Source organism: Trematomus bernacchii, unplaced genomic scaffold (assembly GCF_902827165.1).
Source record: "Trematomus bernacchii unplaced genomic scaffold, fTreBer1.1, whole genome shotgun sequence".
Classification (NCBI taxonomy): Eukaryota; Metazoa; Chordata; class Actinopteri; order Perciformes; family Nototheniidae; genus Trematomus; species Trematomus bernacchii.
The window spans coordinates 37,501-61,634 of NW_022987776.1; the positions used below are offsets into that span (position 1 = coordinate 37,501).

The 24,134-nt window shown below is 40.0% G+C and overlaps 1 protein-coding gene across 1 annotated transcript in view; it reads right to left on the minus strand.

The window, feature by feature from the left end:
* The window catches only part of LOC117497137 (A-kinase anchor protein 6-like), a 27,830-nt gene extending 24,474 nt beyond the window's left edge, over positions 1 to 3,356 (minus strand). Inside the window, exons 1-2 of the mRNA XM_034149045.1 lie at positions 3,188 to 3,356; positions 994 to 1,165 (exon numbers count right to left, since the gene is read on the minus strand). Coding sequence (XP_034004936.1) covers positions 994 to 1,165; positions 3,188 to 3,345 — 330 coding nt within the window. The 5' untranslated portion in view covers positions 3,346 to 3,356. The remainder of the gene's footprint in view (positions 1 to 993; positions 1,166 to 3,187) is intronic.
* Between the last annotated feature and the right edge of the window lie 20,778 nt (positions 3,357 to 24,134).

A 24,134-nucleotide genomic window follows, 5' to 3' on the forward strand; every position in this document is an offset into this window, starting at 1 on the left:
ATGAGCTCATAAAGAAGTGTAAATGTTAAATAACATTTTAAACAAATCAGGGACACTAATAAGTCCCTGTGGTTTCAGAAAACTGTCAAAACAAGTCCTGAAAGTCATCAATATAACAGTATGTTGTATTTTTAGTGGGTACTTCTACTTTAAGAGCTAGAAAAGAGGCCTAACATATCACAAGTCTTTACAGACTCAGCAAATCACACAAAGAAAAACTGCTATATCCATAATTCAGATTAAACAGATTGTGCATTTTAATTCATTTCAAAGGTTTCATGCACATTAGCTTCAGTGTAGAAATGGCAATGACATTCTTCTGACCTGAGCTCCTCCAACAATGCAACATAAATAATCAAATAGAATAAAACATTATTAAAAATAGTGCATATTTGTTATATAAAGTGTTATGATGGTAAATCAAACGCTGTCTTCTCTCTGGAAGGATGCACACTGAGCTTCATAAATAAATGATCGGTCAGCAGCGTGACTTGTGGAAGAGAGTCATTACATAACACCAAGGCTGTGGAAAGGCATTATGGGTAATTTAGCGCCTGAGGTCAGACAGCTGTATCGACTGATGCTCGGCTGTCTTCATGAATCCAAAACACCAAGCCTGTCTGTGAGCAATATCTACATGGATGGATAAAGTTTAAACAGCGTCGAGAAGGGAACTCAGTTAATTACCAGCCAGTGTGTGTGACGATACGATAGGATAGGATAATACTCTAATGGTCAGATAGAGTCTGAAATGCTCCTTGCATCACAGCAGCTCCATGTGTAACATCAACAGACACATACCAAGACACAATGCATGGAAAACATGTGTGTGTGTGTGTGTGTGTGTGTGTGTGTGTGTGTGTGTGTGTGTGTGTGTGTGTGTGTGTGTGTGTGTGTGTGTGTGTGTGTGTGTGTGTGTGTGTGTGTGTGTGTGTGTGTGTGTGTGTGTGTGTGTGTGTGTGTGTGTGTGTGTGTGTGTGTGTGTGTGTGTACCTTGAGCTGCACCAGGTGGACGTCCACGTGTCTGTTGTCTCGGTCCTGGCTCACAGAGTGTGTGAGCTGTGTGACTCGGTCGCTCGTCGCTCTCAGCCACTTCTCGATCTCCGGCAGGTGGAGGACGACCTTCCAATCAGCTCCAGTGTGAAGGGGGGGGGGTTTATTTGACCTGAAGTAAAACATATAATGTATGTGAGACACAAAGGTGGGAAGCAGTGGAGTACAAATACTTTGTTACTGTACTTAAGTGCATGTTTCTGGTATCAGTACTTTAATCCACTACTTATTTTTCTGACCACTTTTTACTTTCTACGTCTTACATATTGAACACAAATACCTGTACTTTCTACTTCTTACATGTTGAACACAAATACCTGTACTTTCTACTTCTTACATGTTGAACACAAATACCTGTACTTTCTACTTCTTACATGTTGAACACAAATACCTGTACTTTCTACGTCTTACATGTTGAACACAAATACCTGTACTTTCTACTTCTTACATTTTGAACACAAATAACTGTACTTTCTACTTCTTACACTTTGAACCCAAATACCTGTACTTTCTACTTCTTACATGTTGAACACAAATACCTGTACTTTCTACTTCTTACATGTTGAACACAAATACCTGTACTTTCTACTTCTTACATGTTGAACACAAATACCTGTACTTTCTACTTCTTACATGTTGAACACAAATACCTGTACTTTCTACTTCTTACATGTTGAACACAAATACCTGTACTTTCTACTTCTTACATTTTGAACACAAATAACTGTACTTTCTACTTCTTACACTTTGAACCCAAATACCTGTACTTTCTACTTCTTACATGTTGAACACAAATACCTGTACTTTCTACTTCTTACATGTTGAACACAAATACCTGTACTTTCTACTTCTTACACTTTGAACCCAAATACCTGTACTTTCTACTTCTTACATGTTGAACACAAATACCTGTACTTTCTACTTCTTACATTTTGAACTCAAATACCTGTACTTTCTACTTCTTACATGTTGAACACAAATACCTGTACTTTCTACTTCTTACATGTTGAACACAAATACCTGTACTTTCTACTTCTTACATGTTGAACACAAATACCTGTACTTTCTACTTCTTACATGTTGAACCCAAATACCTGTACTTTCTACTTCTTACATGTTGAACACAAATACCTGTACTTTCTACTTCTTACATTTTGAACTCAAATACCTGTACTTTCTACTTCTTACATGTTGAACACAAATACCTGTACTTTCTACTTCTTACATGTTGAACACAAATACCTGTACTTTCTACTTCTTACATGTTGAACACAAATACCTGTACTTTCTACGTCTTACATGTTGAACACAAATACCTGTACTTTCTACTTCTTACATTTTGAACTCAAATACCTGTACTTTCTACTTCTTACATGTTGAACACAAATACCTGTACTTTCTACTTCTTACATGTTGAACACAAATACCTGTACTTTCTACTTCTTACATGTTGAACACAAATACCTGTACTTTCTACTTCTCACATGTTGAACACAAATACCTGTACTTTCTACTTCTTACATGTTGAACACAAATACCTGTACTTTCTACTTCTTACATGTTGAACACAAATACCTGTACTTTCTACTTCTTACATGTTGAACACAAATACCTGTACTTTCTACTTCTTACATGTTGAACACAAATACCTGTACTTTCTACTTCTTACATGTTGAACCCAAATACCTGTACTTTCTACTTCTCACATTTCCCAAACAGGCTGGTTCCTTTAGTTTGAATGTGTGTTTGGTGGCGTGATCATTATTATTTAGAGTCATTGTGTGCCTATTGATTTGAACACGATCCGTGTATCCATCATTTCCTGGTCTTCTCTAAAGAAGAGGGACCAATGAAAACGTTGTCATGTTGCCGTTGTTCAGCATGGAAACATTCATTAGCTAACAATGACATTATTGTTCTATTAATATAAAGGGAGGTCAGGTACTCTTTAAAACAGCTGCTAGTTATGGGTACTTTTTACTGAAGTACATTTCAAAGCCCTCTTTACTTTGACTTGAGTAAAGAAGTTTAGTCAGTACTTCTACTTTCACCAGAGTATTTTTAAACACGAGTATCTGTACTTCTACTTGAGTAAAGGATGCGTGTACTTTTGTAATCTCTCTATATACATTACCTATGGGGGTCCCTTCCGAGGTAAGATCCTCCCCCAGCGAGGCTGCTTTTGCTGGGGCCCAGGCCAGGTGAGGAGCCCCCATCCACCTGGTTCTGAAGCTCCGCCTCCAGGCTGAGAGAGGTGTCGGGGTCAAAGGTCGGGGTGACAGAGGTGATCATGGGGGACGGAGGCTCCGGGGCCACGGTGCTCATGGTGTCAGAGAGAGAAGAAGAAGAGGGTTTCTAAAGATGGTGGACGAGCCTCATCGGAGAAAACTGTGAAAGAGAAACAGAGAAATATGTAAACGGTTAATAAAAATAGAGAAGGAAGGAAGAAGGGATGTACTGTTATAGAGGGAATCATTTTTAAAGTAGAGACACTACATACTGATATACACCTGAACATCAGCAGGAGAGGACTCTTTAAAGTAGAGACACTACATACTGATATACACCTGAACATCATCAGGAGAGGACTCTTTAAAGTAGAGACACTACATACTGATATACACCTGAACATCAGCAGGAGAGGACTCTTTAAAGTAGAGACACTACATACTGATATACACCTGAACATCAGCAGGAGAGGACTCTTTAAAGTAGAGACACTACATACTGATATACACCTGAACATCACCAGGAGAGGACTCTTTAAAGTAGAGACACTACATACTGATATACACCTGAACATCAGCAGGAGAGGACTCTTTAAAGTAGAGACACTACATACTGATATACACCTGAACATCACCAGGAGAGGACTCTTTAAAGTAGAGACACTACATACTGATATACACCTGAACATCACCAGGAGAGGACTCTTTAAAGTAGAGACACTATATACTGATATACACCTGAACATCAGCAGGAGAGGACTCTTTAAAGTAGAGACACTACATACTGATATACACCTGAACATCAGCAGGAGAGGACTCTTTAAAGTAGAGACACTACATACTGATATACACCTGAACATCAGCAGGAGAGGACTCTTTAAAGTAGAGACACTACATACTGATATACACCTGAACATCAGCAGGAGAGGACTCTTTAAAGTAGAGACACTACATACTGATATACACCTGAACATCAGCAGGAGAGGACTCTTTAAAGTAGAGACACTACATACTGATATACACCTGAACATCAGCAGGAGAGGACTCTTTAAAGTAGAGACACTACATACTGATATACACCTGAACATCAGCAGGAGAGGACTCTTTAAAGTAGAGACACTACATACTGATATACACCTGAACATCAGCAGGAGAGGACTCTTTAAAGTAGAGACACTACATACTGATATACACCTGAACATCAGCAGGAGAGGACTCTTTAAAGTAGAGACACTACATACTGATATACACCTGAACATCAGCACAATATGGACCATTGACGTAACTCTTTAACTAACTTTCTTCCACCTTAAAAGATTTATAGATTTTAATGCATGTCCACTTTGCTGCTGCAACAAAATAATTTCCCAATTTGGGATCAATAAAGAATCTATCTATTGCATCAATCTTTCTCTCTTCTTATCTGTGGGTCTGTGTGTTACTCTGAGCAGCAGTTTCATCACTTCAGCTGTGTGTAAAGGTCACAGTGACATTTATATCAGTGTGTTTGGTCATTTCCAGTCGAACATCAGATATTAGACTGAAAGGTCAGACAGTAATCCAGCTCTGTAATTGGCTCATCACTCACTCCTGCTGACTGCTTATTGGTCAGGAGACTTTATGAGGTGGAAAGATGAGACATTGTCTGCTGCGTTTGTTTATTTCATCCAAACCGAAATGTTGAAGCTGTCATCAAATCTTAAATAAATACAAAAATCACACTCAGTTTGTTCTGTGTTTGTTGCCATCTCATTTATGGCATTTAATTGTTTTTTATTGACACCATAAGCTGCCAAAAGTCTACTTACATGCAGTATTTTATAAGTTGCAGGAACTGATTTTGAAATGGTCAGTCAGCATTGTTTTTGAAGCAATAGAATCCACCTTTGAACAAGTAGTTTCACATGCAATCTGATGTTTGTATTGACTTCATAAATCAATCAAGCCACTCCTCTGTGTTAAAGTAAGTCTGAACACTCTTTTAGGGAAATAACCCTTTAATAAAGCACATTGGAAACAACAACCTCGGATAGCTTTTCAAACTAAATACTGTACCTCTATGGATCGTTTAAAAATAAAAATGTGACCACTGTTTGATACCTGCTTTTCATATTCAAATGTTCCTTTCTTTCTACGTGTGTGTTATTGTAGTGAAGTTTTTAGTATATTGAAGTTTGTCATTATCATTGAAGTCTAGCCATTGTTTGTTGTATATTGATTAGCTTCTTCCTGCACTGTTTATCATTTGTTATCTGTTATGTTTGTGTATTTTTTTGATTGCGCAAAACAACAAAATACCAAAACCAAATGTCATAAAGCCCGCGTCACACTGTCCCCACATCGACACCAGATGGACACGAATATGGAATTGTGAATTTCGCCCCGAACTTGGTCAACAGCCGAAGCAAGTACGATGCCTACAGAAGGCCACACGATGGCACCCGAACTACACACACTCCGTCATGTTGTTTCCATAGCAACTACAACTTCCTGTCAACAGCGTAAACTCGCCTTCAAAGTAAAAGCATCTAAATAAAACAGGAAGTTAACCTAAATTACATTTAAGACATATACAACTGCAACGAAAGTAACAAAAACAACGTAATATCCTTTTCAGTTTCACAGAACACAAATTGTACTATAATACGATGGCTACACGACGGCATCGCGAGGGCTTCACGTAGTCGTGTTGCCTTCCTAAGACAATTGGGCAGCTTCTTGTTTCCTTCATATTGTCTTCGTGAGGCGAAAAATGCCCGATGGCCCCGATGATCACACGAAGTAACGACACGATTTGACAAGATGCCCTCACGATGGCCTTACGAAGGGCACACAAATTCAACACGAAAATGAACCTTCGCAAGGTCTTTCGGCAATTTGTTGGTATGCCAAAGATTTTCCCACCGCTCACGAAGTTGCTGCCGGAGCCTGAGAAACTCCACCAGCGGTCATACGATGGCTTAAGATGCCCTCACGAACGGCCCGATGTTGTTACGATCAGAGTCGAATTTGAACATTTCCTTTATCGTGTGTCCATCTGGTGTACATTTCGGGACAGTGTGACGCGGGCTTAAAGCTTTTACGTTGCGATTTGGTTTATTTCAGTGCCAGGTGTTGACAAAAAAAAGCCTAAATATAGGATGGAATAGAAAAAAGGCGACAAACTAAGATCCTTTTTTCCTACAAACTATCCTTGGTGAGTGTAATGCTGATTTGGTGGAATAAAAAGGGTTCAATAAGTTAGGGTTTAAAGATGTTAAACTACTTGGCTGAACTATCACACTCAGTTTATACGACTTACCAGAAACACTGTATAAAACTAGCCTTTGGCCCGTTATGGTGTCATAAAAAACAGATAAGATCATAATTATTGCTAAATAATTATATTAACACATTAAGGCATGACACACCCCTGCTTTATAACGGTTAATGTTTCAGGATTTATGGCTCTTACCAGAAGACAAACAAGGAAACACAATCTTTAATCCTTAGAAAAGGATGCACTAACATGTGAGAGCCACACACAGAGAGAACAGCTACAGGAGGGAACATAGGGACACTGCTATCGGCTGAATTTAAGACTTTCTGAACACTTTCTGGAGTAAAAGCACGACTGACTCATTATTGTGAGAAATCGGCTGTTTGCAGAGGAGAGAAAATGGCTTCTCGTCCAGAGGACAATCTCAAATGTCCAATCTGCCACGAGCTCTTCACACACCCTGTCATCCTGTCATGCAGCCACAGTTTCTGCAGAGCCTGCTGGCAGCGATGGTGGACAGAACGATCGAATCACAAGTGTCCAGTCTGTAATAGAACATCTCAACAATACGATCCACCTTGTAACCTCGCACTGAAGAACTTGTGTGAAGCTTTTCCACCTGAGAAACACTCTGCAGTTCTTTGCAGTTTGCACTCTGAAGAGCTGAAACTCTTCTGTGAGGACCATCGGACACCAGTGTGTGTGATCTGTCTGCATTCAAGCTCCCACAACAACCACAGCTTTAGACCAATCAATGAAGTCGCTCTGGATTACAGAGAGGGACTCCGGACACTCCTGGAGCCCTTAAAGGAAACACTGGATCTCTTCAAGGACCAGGCTAAAGACTCAGAGACTCAGATCAATAAGGAGTTCTCGATGCTTCAGGAGTTACTCAAAAAAGAACGGAAAGCAAGAACAGATGCCGTGATGCAGGAGAAGAAGCAGAAGAGTCTGGTCCTGAAGTGGAAGATGGAGGATCTGAGCAGAGACATAGAAGCTCTTTCAGACAAAGTCAGAGCCACAGAGGAAGTGCTGAAAGCTGGAAATATCTCCTTCCTGCAGAAATACAAGACTGCAGCTGAAGGAGTCGATGGTTTCCAGCTGAAAGATCCACAGCCGATCAAAGATGGTCTCATAGATACGTCCAAACACCTGGACAACCTGCCCCTCCAGGTGTTGGACAGCATGAAGAAAGCCATCACACATTCAAGATCAAAGCCGCCCCTGGCAGTGGCGATCCTGTCCCAAATCGACATAGACATAGACAATAGACATAGACGTAGACTCCATTGTTTGGGAGAGACATATACCCAGGGGCGGACTGGCCATCGGGACGTTCGGGACGAATCCCGATGGGCCGGTACTGAAGTGGGCCCCCCCCCCCCCCCCCCCCCCCCTCCCCTCCGAGCGGCACCAACGAAGTGGGCCGGTCGAGAGTCCCGGGCTGATTTGTAGTCCCAGTCCGCCCCTGCATATACCCATTCACTGGGGGCCCCTCGAACCAGCTTTCCATCACCACGCACAACCGGCAGCAGCACCCCCCGACAACCTGCCCCTTGAGGGGATGGACAGGATGAGGAAAAAGATCTCACGTCCAAGATACCTGTACCAAAAATACTAATTCTGAACCGCCTGAAATCTTGAGAGAATCTGCCATAGAAGTCAGGGCAAGCTACCGAAATCTATTAAGTATATTTCGTGCTTATCATAGTAGGCCTTTCTTTGTAAACATTGTAAATAGGATATTGTTATCATGAGTGTTATAGACCTGAAGACTAAAGCTGACGTGCTAAACATCTAGAGGTTTTATTAGAACCAGGAAATATCTTTGTAAAGTCAAAAAGGCTTTTCTGTTCGAACCAAAACAAAAGTAGTTAGGAGTTTTAAAGAAGATATAAAATGCTATTTAAGCCACTGGTGGAGTTTGATTATCACTTTCTTGTTATAGAAAGAATGATAAAATGACCTACTAGAGCCTCCTGCTGTCAAATGTGTTCAAACTGTGTTAATGTTCAAATAAAGAGTATTATAGTAATGCAGTGAAAAAGTACGTATTTATGAAATTACTTAAATAATAAAACATTACATTTTAATACTTTAGTTTATGACAGCATACCTGCAGTGCTAACAACATCCCATCAGCGTCAGATGTAATGTTTTTGGTTAATGCTAATAAGCTAATGTTCACATGCTAACACGCACTAAGATAAGATAAACATGGTGTAATTATGGTGATGTTTTGGTTGAGGTTTCAGCATTGTGTGTTATTCACTGTGTGCGCCGTAGGGTGTTGCTGTCAGAGGTATTTAAGGTGTGTTTGCATTACTGATAGTGTGAATACAGCAAAGCATTGTTTGTTAAGGCAAAATAAATAGATTGTATTATTCCACACCTGAATACAAGCCTACTGATCCATCATTGAACACAACAACACAAACGGTGGAACATGGAAGCTTTAGTGTGGGCTAAAGCTCCTATGGTACACGTGTTAAACATCAGCATGTTAGCATTGTCACTTAGCATGTAGTCATATGGACAAGCCTGACACCGTTAGCATGGCTGGAGACATTGAGAGGGAAGTGCAAAATGCAAAAACTTGTCTTTACTTTATGCAAAATACGAAAATACAGAAAAATCTAAATAAAGAAGACACACATTCACACAGTACCTCTCCATCTGTCCCGGTGTTTAAAGACATGATTATTCAATAGTTTAAAAGATGGATTGATCCAGATTGTTCTTTATGTGGACATAGAAGTACAAAAATGTGATCGGATGACACAAAACAAACACCCCCCCTTTTTCTGTTTCCCTTTCTCTCTCACGCTGCTATCCTCCCTCTTTCTCTCAGACATGCCTGACACAGCATGGCACTGCACACACACTGTTATGAGAGTGTGTGTGTGTGTGTGTGTGTGTGTGTGTGTGTGTGTGTGTGTGTGTGTGTGTGTGTGTGTGTGTGTGTGTGTGGTGCCTCCCCTTCATCTCAGAAAATTCTTTTAAGCAGCGGCCGACGCAGACAAATAAAATGTTTTATTCATACTCTCTTCTCTCTCTGAATAAAATATGCATCCAGCGTTTCAGCCCGTCTGCAGATTTCAGCGTGAACTTTAAAACTAACTAACATAATAAAAAGTGTTTCACGGGAAAAATAAGATAATATATATTATCTAAGTATATAAAAACTCTCTCTATAATTCATTATGAAGTTTCACAACCTGCCCTCTCAGGTCTTCTTCTGCACCCCGCCTCCCTCCCACCTGAATATTGAGTCTCTCACCATTTTCAAATCCCATCTCTTCACACTGATATATCCCTGATCACATGACACATCCTCTGCTCTTATTGGTTATACTGTCTTGTTGTTCTGCTGGTGTTTTGTTTTGATTATTGTGTATCTTGTACGGCGACCTTGAGAGCCTTGAATGGCGCTTAGATAAATAAAATGTATTATTATTATTAATAATAAGAATAGAAAAGAGAAATTATTCCCACCTTAAAAAAAAAAAGTGTTGACTGCATTACGATTTCACCTAGTTGTATCACTCTCTTTCTCTCTCTGTACTACACACACACACACACACACACACACACACACACACACACACTGTCACACACTGTCACACACACACACACACACACCACACACACACACACACACACACACACACACACACACACACACACACACACACACACACACACACACACAACACACACACACACACACACACACACACACACACACACACACACACACTGACCCAGCAGCAGTGTGTGGTGACTCAGGCTCTGTATTGATCAGCAGCAGTGAGGCAGAGAAACCATGTCAGTGGATCAGCAGAACAGAAAGCAGTGAGAAACTCAACCTGCTGACCGGAGACAAGAAGGTGAGCCGGTCCAAGATGTAACAACATAAATCAATACATTTACTTTCTTGTTTACCAATGACATTCATCAAGTTCAATCGAATGTGTTCAACAAGTATTTAAAGGCTTTATTTGTTCACAACCCTTTAAAAAGCCACGCTTCTCTTTTCAAAATAAACTACAAATGTTTCTGCCTCCCCTGAAATACTATACTCAGTGTGAGAAAAAAGCACTTCCTGTCTGTGAGGCGTGTCAGGATGATGTCAGCGGGCTAAATCAGACGTGACATCATCATGACCTCACCAGTCACATGACCAAAGAGAGGAAAGATGGGGGGAAATAAGGAGAGGAGGACAAGAGATGATGATCATAATGACGACATTAAACTATCAATCAAAGGCCTTAACGAGCTGATGGAAGATTATTGATTTCTGAATCACCTTCCTATAATGCTCCACGATCATTACTGTAATTTAACAGTCGTTTAAGGTCACTGTGAGTCACACACAACTTAATAAATCATGTCTTAAAACGAATGTATAGATTATGTTTCCTCCTGTTGCTCCACCCTGCATGGAGTTTTTTTTGTTTAACTCAACACTGTTCTTTAATGAGTACCAAACCACACTATGTAATTTAAAGTTGCATATGTTGTTTTAGGGAGGGTTTAGGGAAATATTGGGCTAGTAAAAAGGCTTGTATTAAGGCTTACAGTCACTATGTATTATATTATTGTTTCTATATAAACTGTATTTTATTTGTATTGATCAGTTACGAAGATGGCAGCGACTAAAACAACACAAACGTTTTTGATTTGGTCAATACATTTAAACATTTGATGATAACGGTTTTCTGGGTCTATTATTTCAATACAAATGTGGATTGATAGTTATGAATGAATTTAAATGCTCTCATTGGCAACAGGAGTTAAAAAGGCAACCCAGTCTCACGGCATTTCGTGTTATAGTCACGAAATTAATTTAATCTATTGATTCGTGTTCACCAACACGATTTTCACATTTTTTTCGTGTCACACAGAACGATTTTAAATGCAATGTATTTCTATTGGTAGTATGTTTCGTGCCTGCACCACGTCTTTTTGTCCGGTCGGGTCTTGGAAGACCAGAAGCTGTGTGGTTCATAAAAACATGTTCTTACTCAATATCTTACCCTCAGCCTAACCCTATCCCTTTTATTTTAAATTGTATAATGTGTGAGTTTTTTTGCCGTCAGTGAGGAAAAGAAATGGCTCAGAGCCTCAGAATACTGACATCTGTATTTTATGTCATCTTTTTTTCCTTCTAATTTGTTATTATTTGGTGCAGGCACGAAACATACTACCAATATAAATACATTGCTTCTAAAATCGTTCTGTGTCAGAATACTGAAATCTGTATTTTTTTAAATGTCTTTTTCCTTCTAATTTGTTATTATTTACATTGCTTTTAAAATCGTTCTGTGTGACACGAAAAAAATGGCGAAATCGTGTTGGTGAACACGAATCAAGAGATTAATTTCGTGACTATAACACGAAATGCCGTGAGACTGGGTTGAAAAAGGACAGTGGTATAACACTGACTCCCCTTTCCCTTCATACTGATTCAACAGAGCTGTGTGTTCATGACTTAATTAGACTGTAAATAGGTCATTTTCCTGCAGAGACGCCGACAGGGACGCAGGATGGACACGTGACAGCACAAACATTTACACAGTAATACACACAGAGTAAATCATTTTATGTTTTATGTTGTACGTAAATCATTCAACAAACCAATTAAAAAAGGCCCTATTATGATTTGTGTTTTTTTTTTTCCTTTCCTGTAGTGTGTTATAGGACTCTTTAAAGTAGAGACACTACATACTGATATACACCTGAACATCAGCAGGAGAGGACTCTTTAAAGTAGAGACACTACATACTGATATACACCTGAACATCAGCAGGAGAGGACTCTTTAAAGTAGAGACACTACATACTGATATACACCTGAACATCAGCAGGAGAGGACTCTTTAAAGTAGAGACATTACATACTGATATACACCTGAACACCAGCAGGAGAGGACTCTTTAAAGTAGAGACATTACATACTGATATACACCTGAAACATCAGCAGGAGAGGACTCTTAAAGTAGAGACACTACATACTGATATACACCTGAACATCAGCAGAAGAGGACTCTTTAAAGTAGAGACAATACATACTGATATACACCTGAACATCAGCAGGAGAGGACTCTTTAAAGTAGAGACACTACATACTGATATACACCTGAACATCAGCAGGAGAGGACTCTTTAAAGTAGAGGCACTACATACTGATATACACCTGAACATCAGCAGGAGAGGACTCTTTAAAGTAGAGACACTACATACTGATATACACCTGAACATCAGCAGGAGAGGACTCTTTAAAGTAGAGGCACTACATACTGATATACACCTGAACATCAGCAGGAGAGGACTCTTTAAAGTAGAGACACTACATACTGATATACACCTGAACATCAGCAGGAGAGGACTCTTTAAAGTAGAGACACTACATACTGATATACACCTGAACATCAGCAGGAGAGGACTCTTTAAAGTAGAGACACTACATCTGATATACACCTGAACATCAGCAGGAGAGGACTCCTTTAAAGTAGAGAGACACTACATACTGATACACCTGAACATCAGCAGGAGAGGACTCTTTAAAGTAGAGACAATACGTACTGATATACACCTGAACATCAGCAGGAAGAGGACTCTTTAAAGTAGAGACACTACATACTGATATACACCTTGAACATCAGCAGGAGAGGACTCTTTAAAGTAGAGACACTACATACTGATATACACCTGAACATCAGCAGGAGAGGACTCTTAAAGTAGAGACACTACATACTGATATACACCTGAACATCAGCAGGAGAGGACTCTTTAAATTAGAGACACTACATACTGATATACACCTGAACATCAGCAGGAGAGGACTCTTTAAAGTAGAGACACTACATACTGATACACCTGAACATCAGCAGGAGAGGACTCTTTAAAGTAGAGACAATACATACTGATTACACCTGAACATCAGCAGGAGAGGACTCTTTAAAGTAGAGACACTACATACTGATATACACCTGAACATCAGCAGGAGAGGACTCTTTAAAGTAGAGACACTACATACTGATATACACCTGAACATCAGCAGGAGAGGACTCTTTAAAGTAGAGACACTACATACTGATATACACCTGAACATCAGCAGGAGAGGACTCTTTAAAGTAGAGACACTACATACTGATATACACCTGAACATCAGCAGGAGAGGACTCTTTAAAGTAGAGACACTACATACTGATATACACCTGAACATCAGCAGGAGAGGACTCTTTAAAGTAGAGACAATACATACTGATATACACCTGAACATCAGCAGGAGAGGACTCTTTAAAGTAGAGACACTACATACTGATATACACCTGAACATCAGCAGGAGAGGACTCTTTAAAGTAGAGAGCAACTACATACTGATATACACCTGAACATCAGCAGGAGAGGACTCTTTAAAGTAGAGACACTACATACTGATATACACCTGAACATCAGCAGGAGAGGACTCTTTAAAGTAGAGGCACTACATACTGATATACACCTGAACATCAGCAGGAGAGGACTCTTTAAAGTAGAGACACTACATACTGATATACACCTGAACATCAGCAGGAGAGGACTCTTTAAAGTAGAGACACTACATACTGATATACACCTGAACATCAGCAGGAGAGGACTCTTTAAAGTAGAGACACTACATACTGATATACACCTGAACATCAGCAGGAGAGGACTCTTTAAAGTAGAGACACTACATACTGATATACACCTGAACATCAGCAGGAGAGGACTCTTTAAAGTAGAGACACTACATACTGATACACCTGAACATCAGCAGGAGAGGACTCTTTAAAGTAGAGACAATACGTACTGATATACACCTGAACATCAGCAGGAGAGGACTCTTTAAAGTAGAGACACTACATACTGATATACACCTGAACATCAGCAGGAGAGGACTCTTTAAAGTAGAGACACTACATACTGATATACACCTGAACATCAGCAGGAGAGGACTCTTTAAAGTAGAGACACTACATACTGATATACACCTGAACATCAGCAGGAGAGGACTCTTTAAAGTAGAGACACTACATACTGATATACACCTGAACATCAGCAGGAGAGGACTCTTTAAAGTAGAGACACTACATACTGATACACCTGAACATCAGCAGGAGAGGACTCTTTAAAGTAGAGACAATACATACTGATATACACCTGAACATCAGCAGGAGAGGACTCTTTAAAGTAGAGACACTACATACTGATATACACCTGAACATCAGCAGGGAGAGGACTCTTTAAAGTAGATACACTACATACTGATATACACCTGAACATCAGCAGGAGAGGACTCTTTAAAGTAGAGACACTACATACTGATATACACCTGATCATCAGCAGGAGAGGACTCTTTAAAGTAGAGACACTACATACTGATATACACCTGAACATCAGCAGGAGAGGACTCTTTAAAGTAGAGACACTACATACTGATATACACCTGAACATCAGCAGAAGAGGACTCTTTAAAGTAGAGACACTACATGCTGATATACACCTGAACATCAGCAGGAGAGGACTCTTTAAAGTAGAGACACTACATACTGATATACACCTGAACATCAGCAGGAGAGGACTCTTTAAAGTAGAGACACTACATACTGATATACACCTGAACATCAGCAGAAGAGGACTCTTTAAAGTAGAGACACTACATGCTGATATACACCTGAACATCAGCAGGAGAGGACTCTTTAAAGTAGAGACACTACATGCTGATATACACCTGAACATCAGCAGGAGAGGGACTCTTTAAAGTAGAGACACTACATACTGATATACACCTGAACATCAGCAGGAGATGACTCTTTAAAGTAGAGACACTACATACTGATATACACCTGAACATCAGCAGGAGAGGACTCTTTAAAGTAGAGACACTACATACTGATATACACCTGAACATCAGCAGGAGAGGACTTTTTAAAGTAGAGACACTACATACTGATATACACCTGAACATCAGCAGGAGAGGACTCTTTAAAGTAGAGACACTACATACTGATATACACCTGAACATCAGCAGGAGAGGACTCTTTAAAGTAGAGACACTACATACTGATATACACCTGAACATCAGCAGGAGAGGACTCTTTAAAGTAGAGACACTACATACTGATATACACCTGACCATCAGCAGGAGAGGACTCTTTAAAGTAGAGACACTACATACTGATAGACACCTGAACATCAGCAGGAGAGGACTCTTTAAAGTAGAGACACTACATACTGATATACACCTGAACATCAGCAGGAGAGGACTCTTTAAAGTAGAGACACTACATACTGATATACACCTGAACATCATCAGGAGAGGACTCTTTAAAGTAGAGACACTACAAACTGATATACACCTGAACATCAGCAGGAGAGGACTCTTTAAAGTAGAGACACTACATACTGATAGACACCTGAACATCAGCAGGAGAGGACTCTTTAAAGTAGAGACACTACATACTGATATACACCTGAACATCAGCAGGAGAGGACTCTTTAAAGTAGAGACACTACATACTGATATACACCTGACCATCAGCAGGAGAGGACTCTTTAAAGTAGAGACACTACATACTGATAGACACCTGAACATCAGCAGGAGAGGACTCTTTAAAGTAGAGACACTACATACTGATATACACCTGAACATCAGCAGGAGAGGACTCTTTAAAGTAGAGACACTACATACTGATATACACCTGAACATCATCAGGAGAGGACTCTTTAAAGTAGAGACACTACAAACTGATATACACCTGAACATCAGCAGGAGAGGACTCTTTAAAGTAGAGACACTACATACTGATAGACACCTGAACATCAGCAGGAGAGGACTCTTTAAAGTAGAGACACTACATACTGATAGACACCTGAACATCAGCAGGAGAGGACTCTTTAAAGTAGAGACACTACATACTGATATACACCTGAACATCAGCAGGAGAGGACTCTTTAAAGTAGAGACACTACATACCTTTAAGATTCTTGTCCGACCTTTTCTCGTAGGGTCCAGACCCACATTATTTAAAGCATAATAGTCCTTGTGGGCTCAGTTTCAGAGCATGCGTGCGTTTTACACCGTCTCTGGCTTCTAATCCTCGCTGATGATTCAAAGCTCGCCGGCTGTTTGTGAATCAGCAGTCAGACAGGAGACGGTTTACACGGGATCTGAATCATCTCTCTTTTGTGAGATTAAAGCTCAGATTAAAGCCACCCTGAGGGAGTGTTTTATGTAAGACAGCAGCTGTTTTATCAGCTGAAATCACAGAGAGAGACTGAAGCTGAGAAAAAGAGTTTCCTCCACTTCAATCGCGATGCTGCGGGTTCCACAAATCAATGTCCCAGAAATTCAACCATTAATGTGTGATTTTCTTTCTATTTTTCAAGAGACCTGCCTTTCTGTAATTGGGGATGTTCCCTCTGAGATGTATTTAGGGCAAATGTAAAAATGAATGATAAAAAAGCACTGGTTCCCGTGTGAGCTGTGATGGCTTAATCTACTGTACATATCAAATGCTGTTGCTAAAAATAACATGATTAAATGTTATATAATCTATACTGCAAAAAAATTCCAATTCTTTTTTGTAGCCTATGTAGTAAATCACAGGATGGATTTGTAGTCCTTGCTATCAAACTAGCCAAACTATTTGGGGTATTTTATCCTTTACTTTTGTAGGTGTTAATAAGTATTATAGCAAACAACGGATGCTTTTCTGTAATAAATTAAATTGTTTGTAAATCAGTCTGTCTATCACATCCTCCTGTTCTGATGCTACACAGCTAGCTCTCCCTTTAGCCACACTGATGCTGATGCTACACAGCTAGCTCTCCAGTTAGCCACACTGATGCTACACAGCTAGCTCCCCAGTTAGCCACACTGATGCTATACAGCTAGCTCTCCCGTTAGCCACACCCTCAGCACTTGCCTCACCTGCAGACAAAACTCAGGGTGAACCGAACTCTGAGCCAACCTAATGTTATAAATAATTCACAGCAAGCCAAACGCTGCGTGTTACCGTGAAAGTCAAAGAGAGAGAGAGAGAGTGTGCGTGTGTGTGTGTGTGTGTGTGTGCGACTTAAAAATAAACAGTGGAGAGGTCGATGTGGAGAGAGAAAACACAGACATCAGACACACTGCAGCCATGGAGGATAACAGGGTGGGTGTTTGTGTGTGTGTGTGTGTGTGTGTGTGTGTGTGTGTGTGTGTGTGTGTGTGTGTGTGTGTGTGTGTGTGTGTGTGTGTGTGTGTGTGTGTGTAGGGGGTCCCAGTGGTCCTCGAGCCCAGCCCCAGTATGAATAATGCATCACAGGGGAGGAATATGTGTCGGAGGATGCTCTGTTTCAGGTCGTTAATCTTTCCCTCTCTGTATCATGTTCCTGATGCTCAATACAGAGAACAAGCTGAGGTAAAAATATATATATATATATATCACGTGTGTGTCCAGGGTGTAAACAGCACCATGAATCCTGCCTGTAACACAGACACGGATGCAAAAGATAAAAGTGTAATTAAAATAAACCCTAGGTTTTTCTCGTGTTATTAAAAGGCTGTTAAAGTTAAATGACGTTAGCTATACATTTACAAGATAATCAATTCCACTAGAAATTAGGAAAGGGATTCTAAAATGTAGATTACAAGCGAATAAATAGCATGTTCTCTAATAATTCTATTTTTTCTTAAAGGGGACCTATCATGCAAAATGCACTTTTGTACGTCTTTTCTACATGAATATGTGTCCCCGGTGTTCCAGGGAACTCACCAAGTGTCAGAAAACACAACCCTCTCTATTTTCCTCCATACCCAAATCTCTAAAAAAGGGGCTGCAACGGATCTGATAAAAACTGATCCAGATTTGAACACTGTCCTGACGTCAGGACGGTGGCGCTACGGCTATTGGGCCAACTCCACCAATCAGGAGGAGACAGCCACGGCCATTGCCGTTCGAAAGCGCTGGAGACGCTGTAGTACATATGCCAGGCCTGTAAGTGGCGCTGTAGTCTGCCACAAAAGCAGTGAAGAAGACTTGGTTACCATGGTTACCCTTCTGTTTATTCTCCGCTGTGGCTTTTTTTCTCCCTCCCCGAGGCAAGCGTTTGCTCCTGCTGCTTTAATTCAATGCAATCCCTCCCCGTCGAGGCAAGCACTGTAATTCTCTCCGGTTAGTCCACCAGCAGATGACAAACACCCACCTCTCCGCCTCTTCCAAGGAACGAGGGGACCGTGCGGCAGAGTTTCAGTTTCAGTTTGTTTCGCCGGTCAAGATGTCCGTTCAAGTTGAAATCTTCCGGACAAAATTAGAAAAGTGCCGGTCAAAGGCCTTCTTTGTTATTTATTGAGCTTTAAAACAAATGAATAACGACTCTATATAATAAAACACGGAGGACGGAGATCTCTTTTTCTCCCCCTCTCCTGACAGCCCAGCAGCTGATCAGAGCACGTCTCCCCTCTCCTGCAGGGGGGCGTGGTCAGCAGAATCAGACCCGTAGACAGCAAACAGCACATAGAGCGAAATGAGGCATGGCTAAAATGCATGATCTGTTTGGTATTTTGAAAACAGAAACGTATAAATATACCTTATATAGGTATGGCCCTACAATATATCATTTAAATATAGCATGATAGGTTTCCTTTAATTTAGGAAGTTTAAGAAAATTACGTGATGTGAAAATTGAAACTTCTATACAGCTTCTATCAGGTTTTGATTACTTTATTACTCAATAGGTTTGTACACAGCTTCGTATATGCATTAATACCTAATAAGATGATCAATCACAACACTACTGTGAATGTGTTTTAAGTTCACACACATGGACGACACACCTTTAAATAATTACTGACATGAGATCCATTCCTCTGCACTCGTTTGCTTGCATTACATTATATAAAATTGCATTAGATGACATTTCCACTCTTCACTCTCCAGTCTAGATTCCCACAGGGACCAGAACAAACCATTACTGTGTGGAGGCCATGTTTTTTTCAACCAGTAATTAAGGGTAATATTACAGCACAGCATTTCCCTTACAAACTGGCTTTTAAATCCAGGCTGAAGACTTTCTGTTTTCTGTTGCCTTTAATAAACCAAATAATCATTCATATCTGAAATGGACCAATCTTCACAATGACTACGTTTACTTTTGGTACTTACACTATATTTTGATGATAATACTTTTCAACTGTTAATAGAGTAACATTTTGAGTGCAGGACTTTTACTGCAACAGAGTATTCCTACACTCTGGTACTTCTACTTTTACTACAAGATTACATTACATTACATGTTACTTGTTAGACGCTTTTATCCAAAGCGACTTACATACTCAATACTGTGGGCAATCCCCACAGGAGCAATTTGGGGTGAAGTGTCTCAGGGACACAACGACATGCTGACTGCAGTGGGGTTTGAACCTGTGCCCCCCTGATCCGAACACCTTTTACTCAAGTACAAGATCTGAGTACTTCTACTTTTACTCAAGTACAAGATCTGAGTACTTCTACTTTTACTACAAGATCTGAGTACTTCTACTTTTACTACAAGATCTGAGTACTTCTACTCAAGTACAAGATTTGAGTACTTCTACTTTTACTCAAGTACAAGACCTGAGTACTTCTACTTTTACTACAAGATCTGAGTACTTCTACTCAAGTACAAGATCTGAGTACTTCTACTTTTACTACAAGATCTGAGTACTTCTACTCAAGTACAAGATTTGAGTACTTCTACTTTTACTCAAGTACAAGACCTGAGTACTTCTACTTTTACTCAAGTACAAGATCTGAGTACTTCTACTTTTACTACAAGATCTGAGTACTTCTACTTTTACTACAAGATCTGAGTACTTCTACTTTTACTACAAGATCTGAGCACTTCTACTTTTACTCAAGTACAAGATCTGAGTACATCTACTTTTACTCAAGTACAAGACCTGAGTACTTCTACTTTTACTCAAGTACAAGATCTGAGTACTTCTACTTTTACTACAAGATCTGAGTACATCTACTTTTACTACAAGATCTGAGTACTTCTACTTTTACTACAAGATCTGAGTACTTCTACTTTTACTACAAGATCTGAGTACTTCTACTTTTACTACAAGATTTGAGTACTTCTACTTTTACTCAAGTACAAGACCTGAGTACTTCTACTTTTACTCAAGTACAAGATCTGAGTACTTCTACTTTTACTACAAGATCTGAGTACTTCTACTTTTACTACAAGATCTGAGTACTTCTACTTTTACTACAAGATCTGAGTACTTCTACTTTTACTACAAGATCTGAGTACTTCTACTTTTACTCAAGTACAAGATCTGAGTACTTCTACTCAAGTACAAGATCTGAGTACTTCTACTTTTACTCAAGTACAAGATCTAAATACTTTTCCCACCTCTGCTTATATTTAAAAGTGGTGGTAAGAAAGAGTTGCTAAAACACATATATATGTATTAATAGAGACTATCAGAGGTCACATGAATGAACGGAGAACAGAGAGTCAGAAAGAGGTCAGAGTGAGATGTTAAACTGTAGGATAATTCCCACCAATGTATCAGTGAAGATGACTTTTCCAATGATTCGTTTTTTTTTCTTCGGGAAACAATCAGATATGTTCTGTTGCTCCGCCAATGTGCTGGTTATAAATAGTCTCTTTCCTCAGAGGAGCATGAAATGATGTTTTGAAGTCAGCTCCAAAAAATATACGTCTGACACAAAGGATGATCGGCTCCCCGAGTGCATACACACATATTCAGTGAGAGCAAAGTCATATTTACATATACTGAATATAATATGGTACAACAAGTGGGAGATGGATTTATACTTTAACCTCTAAGATTCATCAGTTCACTTATTCACCTCATAACTACTTTGCAATTATATAGCTATAAGCTTTGTTGTCACGTAGGTCAAAAGGGTGTTAAGAAAGAAAAAGAGACCTTGCAGGATCGGAAACAGATGACGAGATGTTAAGAATGAAAAAGCAATATTAATTCAAGCCACGATTCTCTATCCTGAGCATCGCCAGCCTGCTGCATTGTGTCCAATAACTGGTTGATTTCTCCCTGTGTGTGTGTGTGTGTGTGTGTGTGTGTGTGTGTGTGTGTGTGTGTGTGTGTGTGTGTGTGTGTGTGTGTGTGTGTGTGTGTGTGTGTGTGTGTGTGTGTGTGTGTGTGTGTGTGTGTGTGTGTGTGTGTGTGTGTTTGTTCAATAATACATTTGTCACATGGCCTTGGCTGCCTCTCTGTCACAGGAACTTGCTGAACCATTCAAATTTCAACTTCAGAGATGTAATAAAACTGCTGAATAAGCCACATGCATTGGAGACATACTTATATCTCTACACCTTAGAAATATCCCTATATCATATACCAGCATGAAATTGCATTTTTGGGTTTGGATGGGGATTACATTTCCTGCCACTAAACTGAAGTTTGATTCCTTTCTTTGAAAACCGTTGTCAGTATTGGAGATAAAGAATACCCATTTCAGCAGATTTAGGAACAAACGTGCAGCGACACAGCGATACTTTTTATTTCTAAGACACAATTCAAGGTTTTTCTGGGACTTTACTGCAGTCAAGTAGCAATCTCTGCTTTATTTCATAGAAAGTCCTTCAATAATCCAAGTAAAAATAGAGGTGATAATATTCATTTGAACTCAGTCTGACTTATTCAGTGAGAGAGAAATGTACATTTATTTCAGTCAAGGAAGCAAACTGAAACCCCAAACATGAATGGAAGTCATTCTCTAATACTAAACTATTAGGTTTAATTAATTAGGTTTATATGTTGTTGACTCAATTGCTGGTTTGGTGTTGTGGTTGTGTTGTAAAGCGACCGTCAAAAACAGAAAGGACTGAGTGTTCACTGCCACACCCCGAGGTCTCATCAGATGTTATCAATACTGAGAGAGGAGGAAGAGGAGGAAGAGGAGGAAGAAACTGTATCTGAAACAATAGAGGCAGCCAGGAGAGAAAAGACAGAGGAGAACACGAGGAAAAGGAGATGAGAAAGGGAATATAAATGACAAGGAAGGAGAGAAGATGAGGAAAAGAGGGGATGACTAAAGAAATAAAAAAATGGGAGAAGGGAGGAGGAAGATTTTAGGATACTAGATAAAAGGAGACAAGGAGTGGAGGACAGACAAGGGAAGGAGACAGATTATGAAGAAAGTAGAAAAGAGGATAGAATAAAAGAAGAGAGGAAGAACAAAGATGGACAAGGACAGAGGAGGCAGAAAAGAGAGATGGATGAATAGGGATCAAGAAATGAGAATAAGAAATAGCTGGATATTTCCTGTGCACACAGTAGCCTAATGGGAGCAGAAGTCAGCGACGTGCAGTCAGTGGAGGCAGGGGAGGCAGAGCCTCACCTGTCATACTCCAATGTAACGGAAAAACAATTAAAGAAAAACTAAATAGTAATAATAATAAAATGTCTCCACTGATCTTGTGTAAATGTGATTTATGTATGATTCCAATCGCATTTTATTGTCAAAATCAGCAAATTTGCCGAGCTCCGCTACGGGAGCGATGAGAAGTGAGGCAAGGACGAGCACTGCCTCTCGTAAGCCCACAGTAACTTGCTGGAGCGCGGGCACTAATTTAGCGCGGCCACTTATTTTGTGAGCGCGCTCAAGCCATTTACTGTGGGGTGAGGTGAGGCACAGATGAGCTCTGCCTCACCTCAGAATGCGTCACCCCACAGAAACTGGCTGGAAAGCGGGCCCAAAGCGCATGCCTGTTACCATCTCACTGTAGGTCACCAATGTAATGTTTGTAGATCCCTTTATTACATTTATCCTCGCCATCCATAGTCTCTAAATAACTTATTTCACGTATATATGATATTTAGGCTCGCTGGTCTCATCGTACAACGGCAATGAAAAAAGCACCAGGGGAGGCAGCCATAACCTCTGCCGCACTGAAGGGGGCGCACGTGAGCCCACAGGTTCTTGTTGCTACTGTTATTCTACCGCAAACAACAAACTAGACTTTTGAAACTACAGGAAAAGGAGGACTTTTACAAAACAGTAATAGAGATTGTTGTCCAGAAGGATAGCATGGACTTCATCTTCAAGTCAAGGTAAGACCACAACTGTAATGAAAATGGGATCTTATTTAGAAAGAACAATCCAATATTTAGATTTTGGGTATCCTTTTGTTGATCGGTCTGTTTAAAATTAATCATAGCATCAGACTAAAAAAGCTTTTGAAAATAACAGAATATTTCGATTAAGGTCAAAATAGGCTATAATATTTGTAAATCTGACTCTGAAAGAGTCAGTGCCTCACCAGCCATGAACCTCACCGCACGTCACTGGCAGAAGTCCATTAAAATATTGCTAGTGGAAGCAAAACAAAGCATTTCCCAAATTATCTGCCGTAACATAAATAGGATATCTACAAGTTCCCCTGGTAGACCAATAACACAGACAGAATAAAAGGCAATCCCACAGCATACTAAACCAATAACAACAGGAGCTAATGTTAGTGAGCTACACAGCTACGCTAACAACAAGCTAGGCTAACAAAATGCATCTAGTCATATATGTTTGATATGAACCAAGGA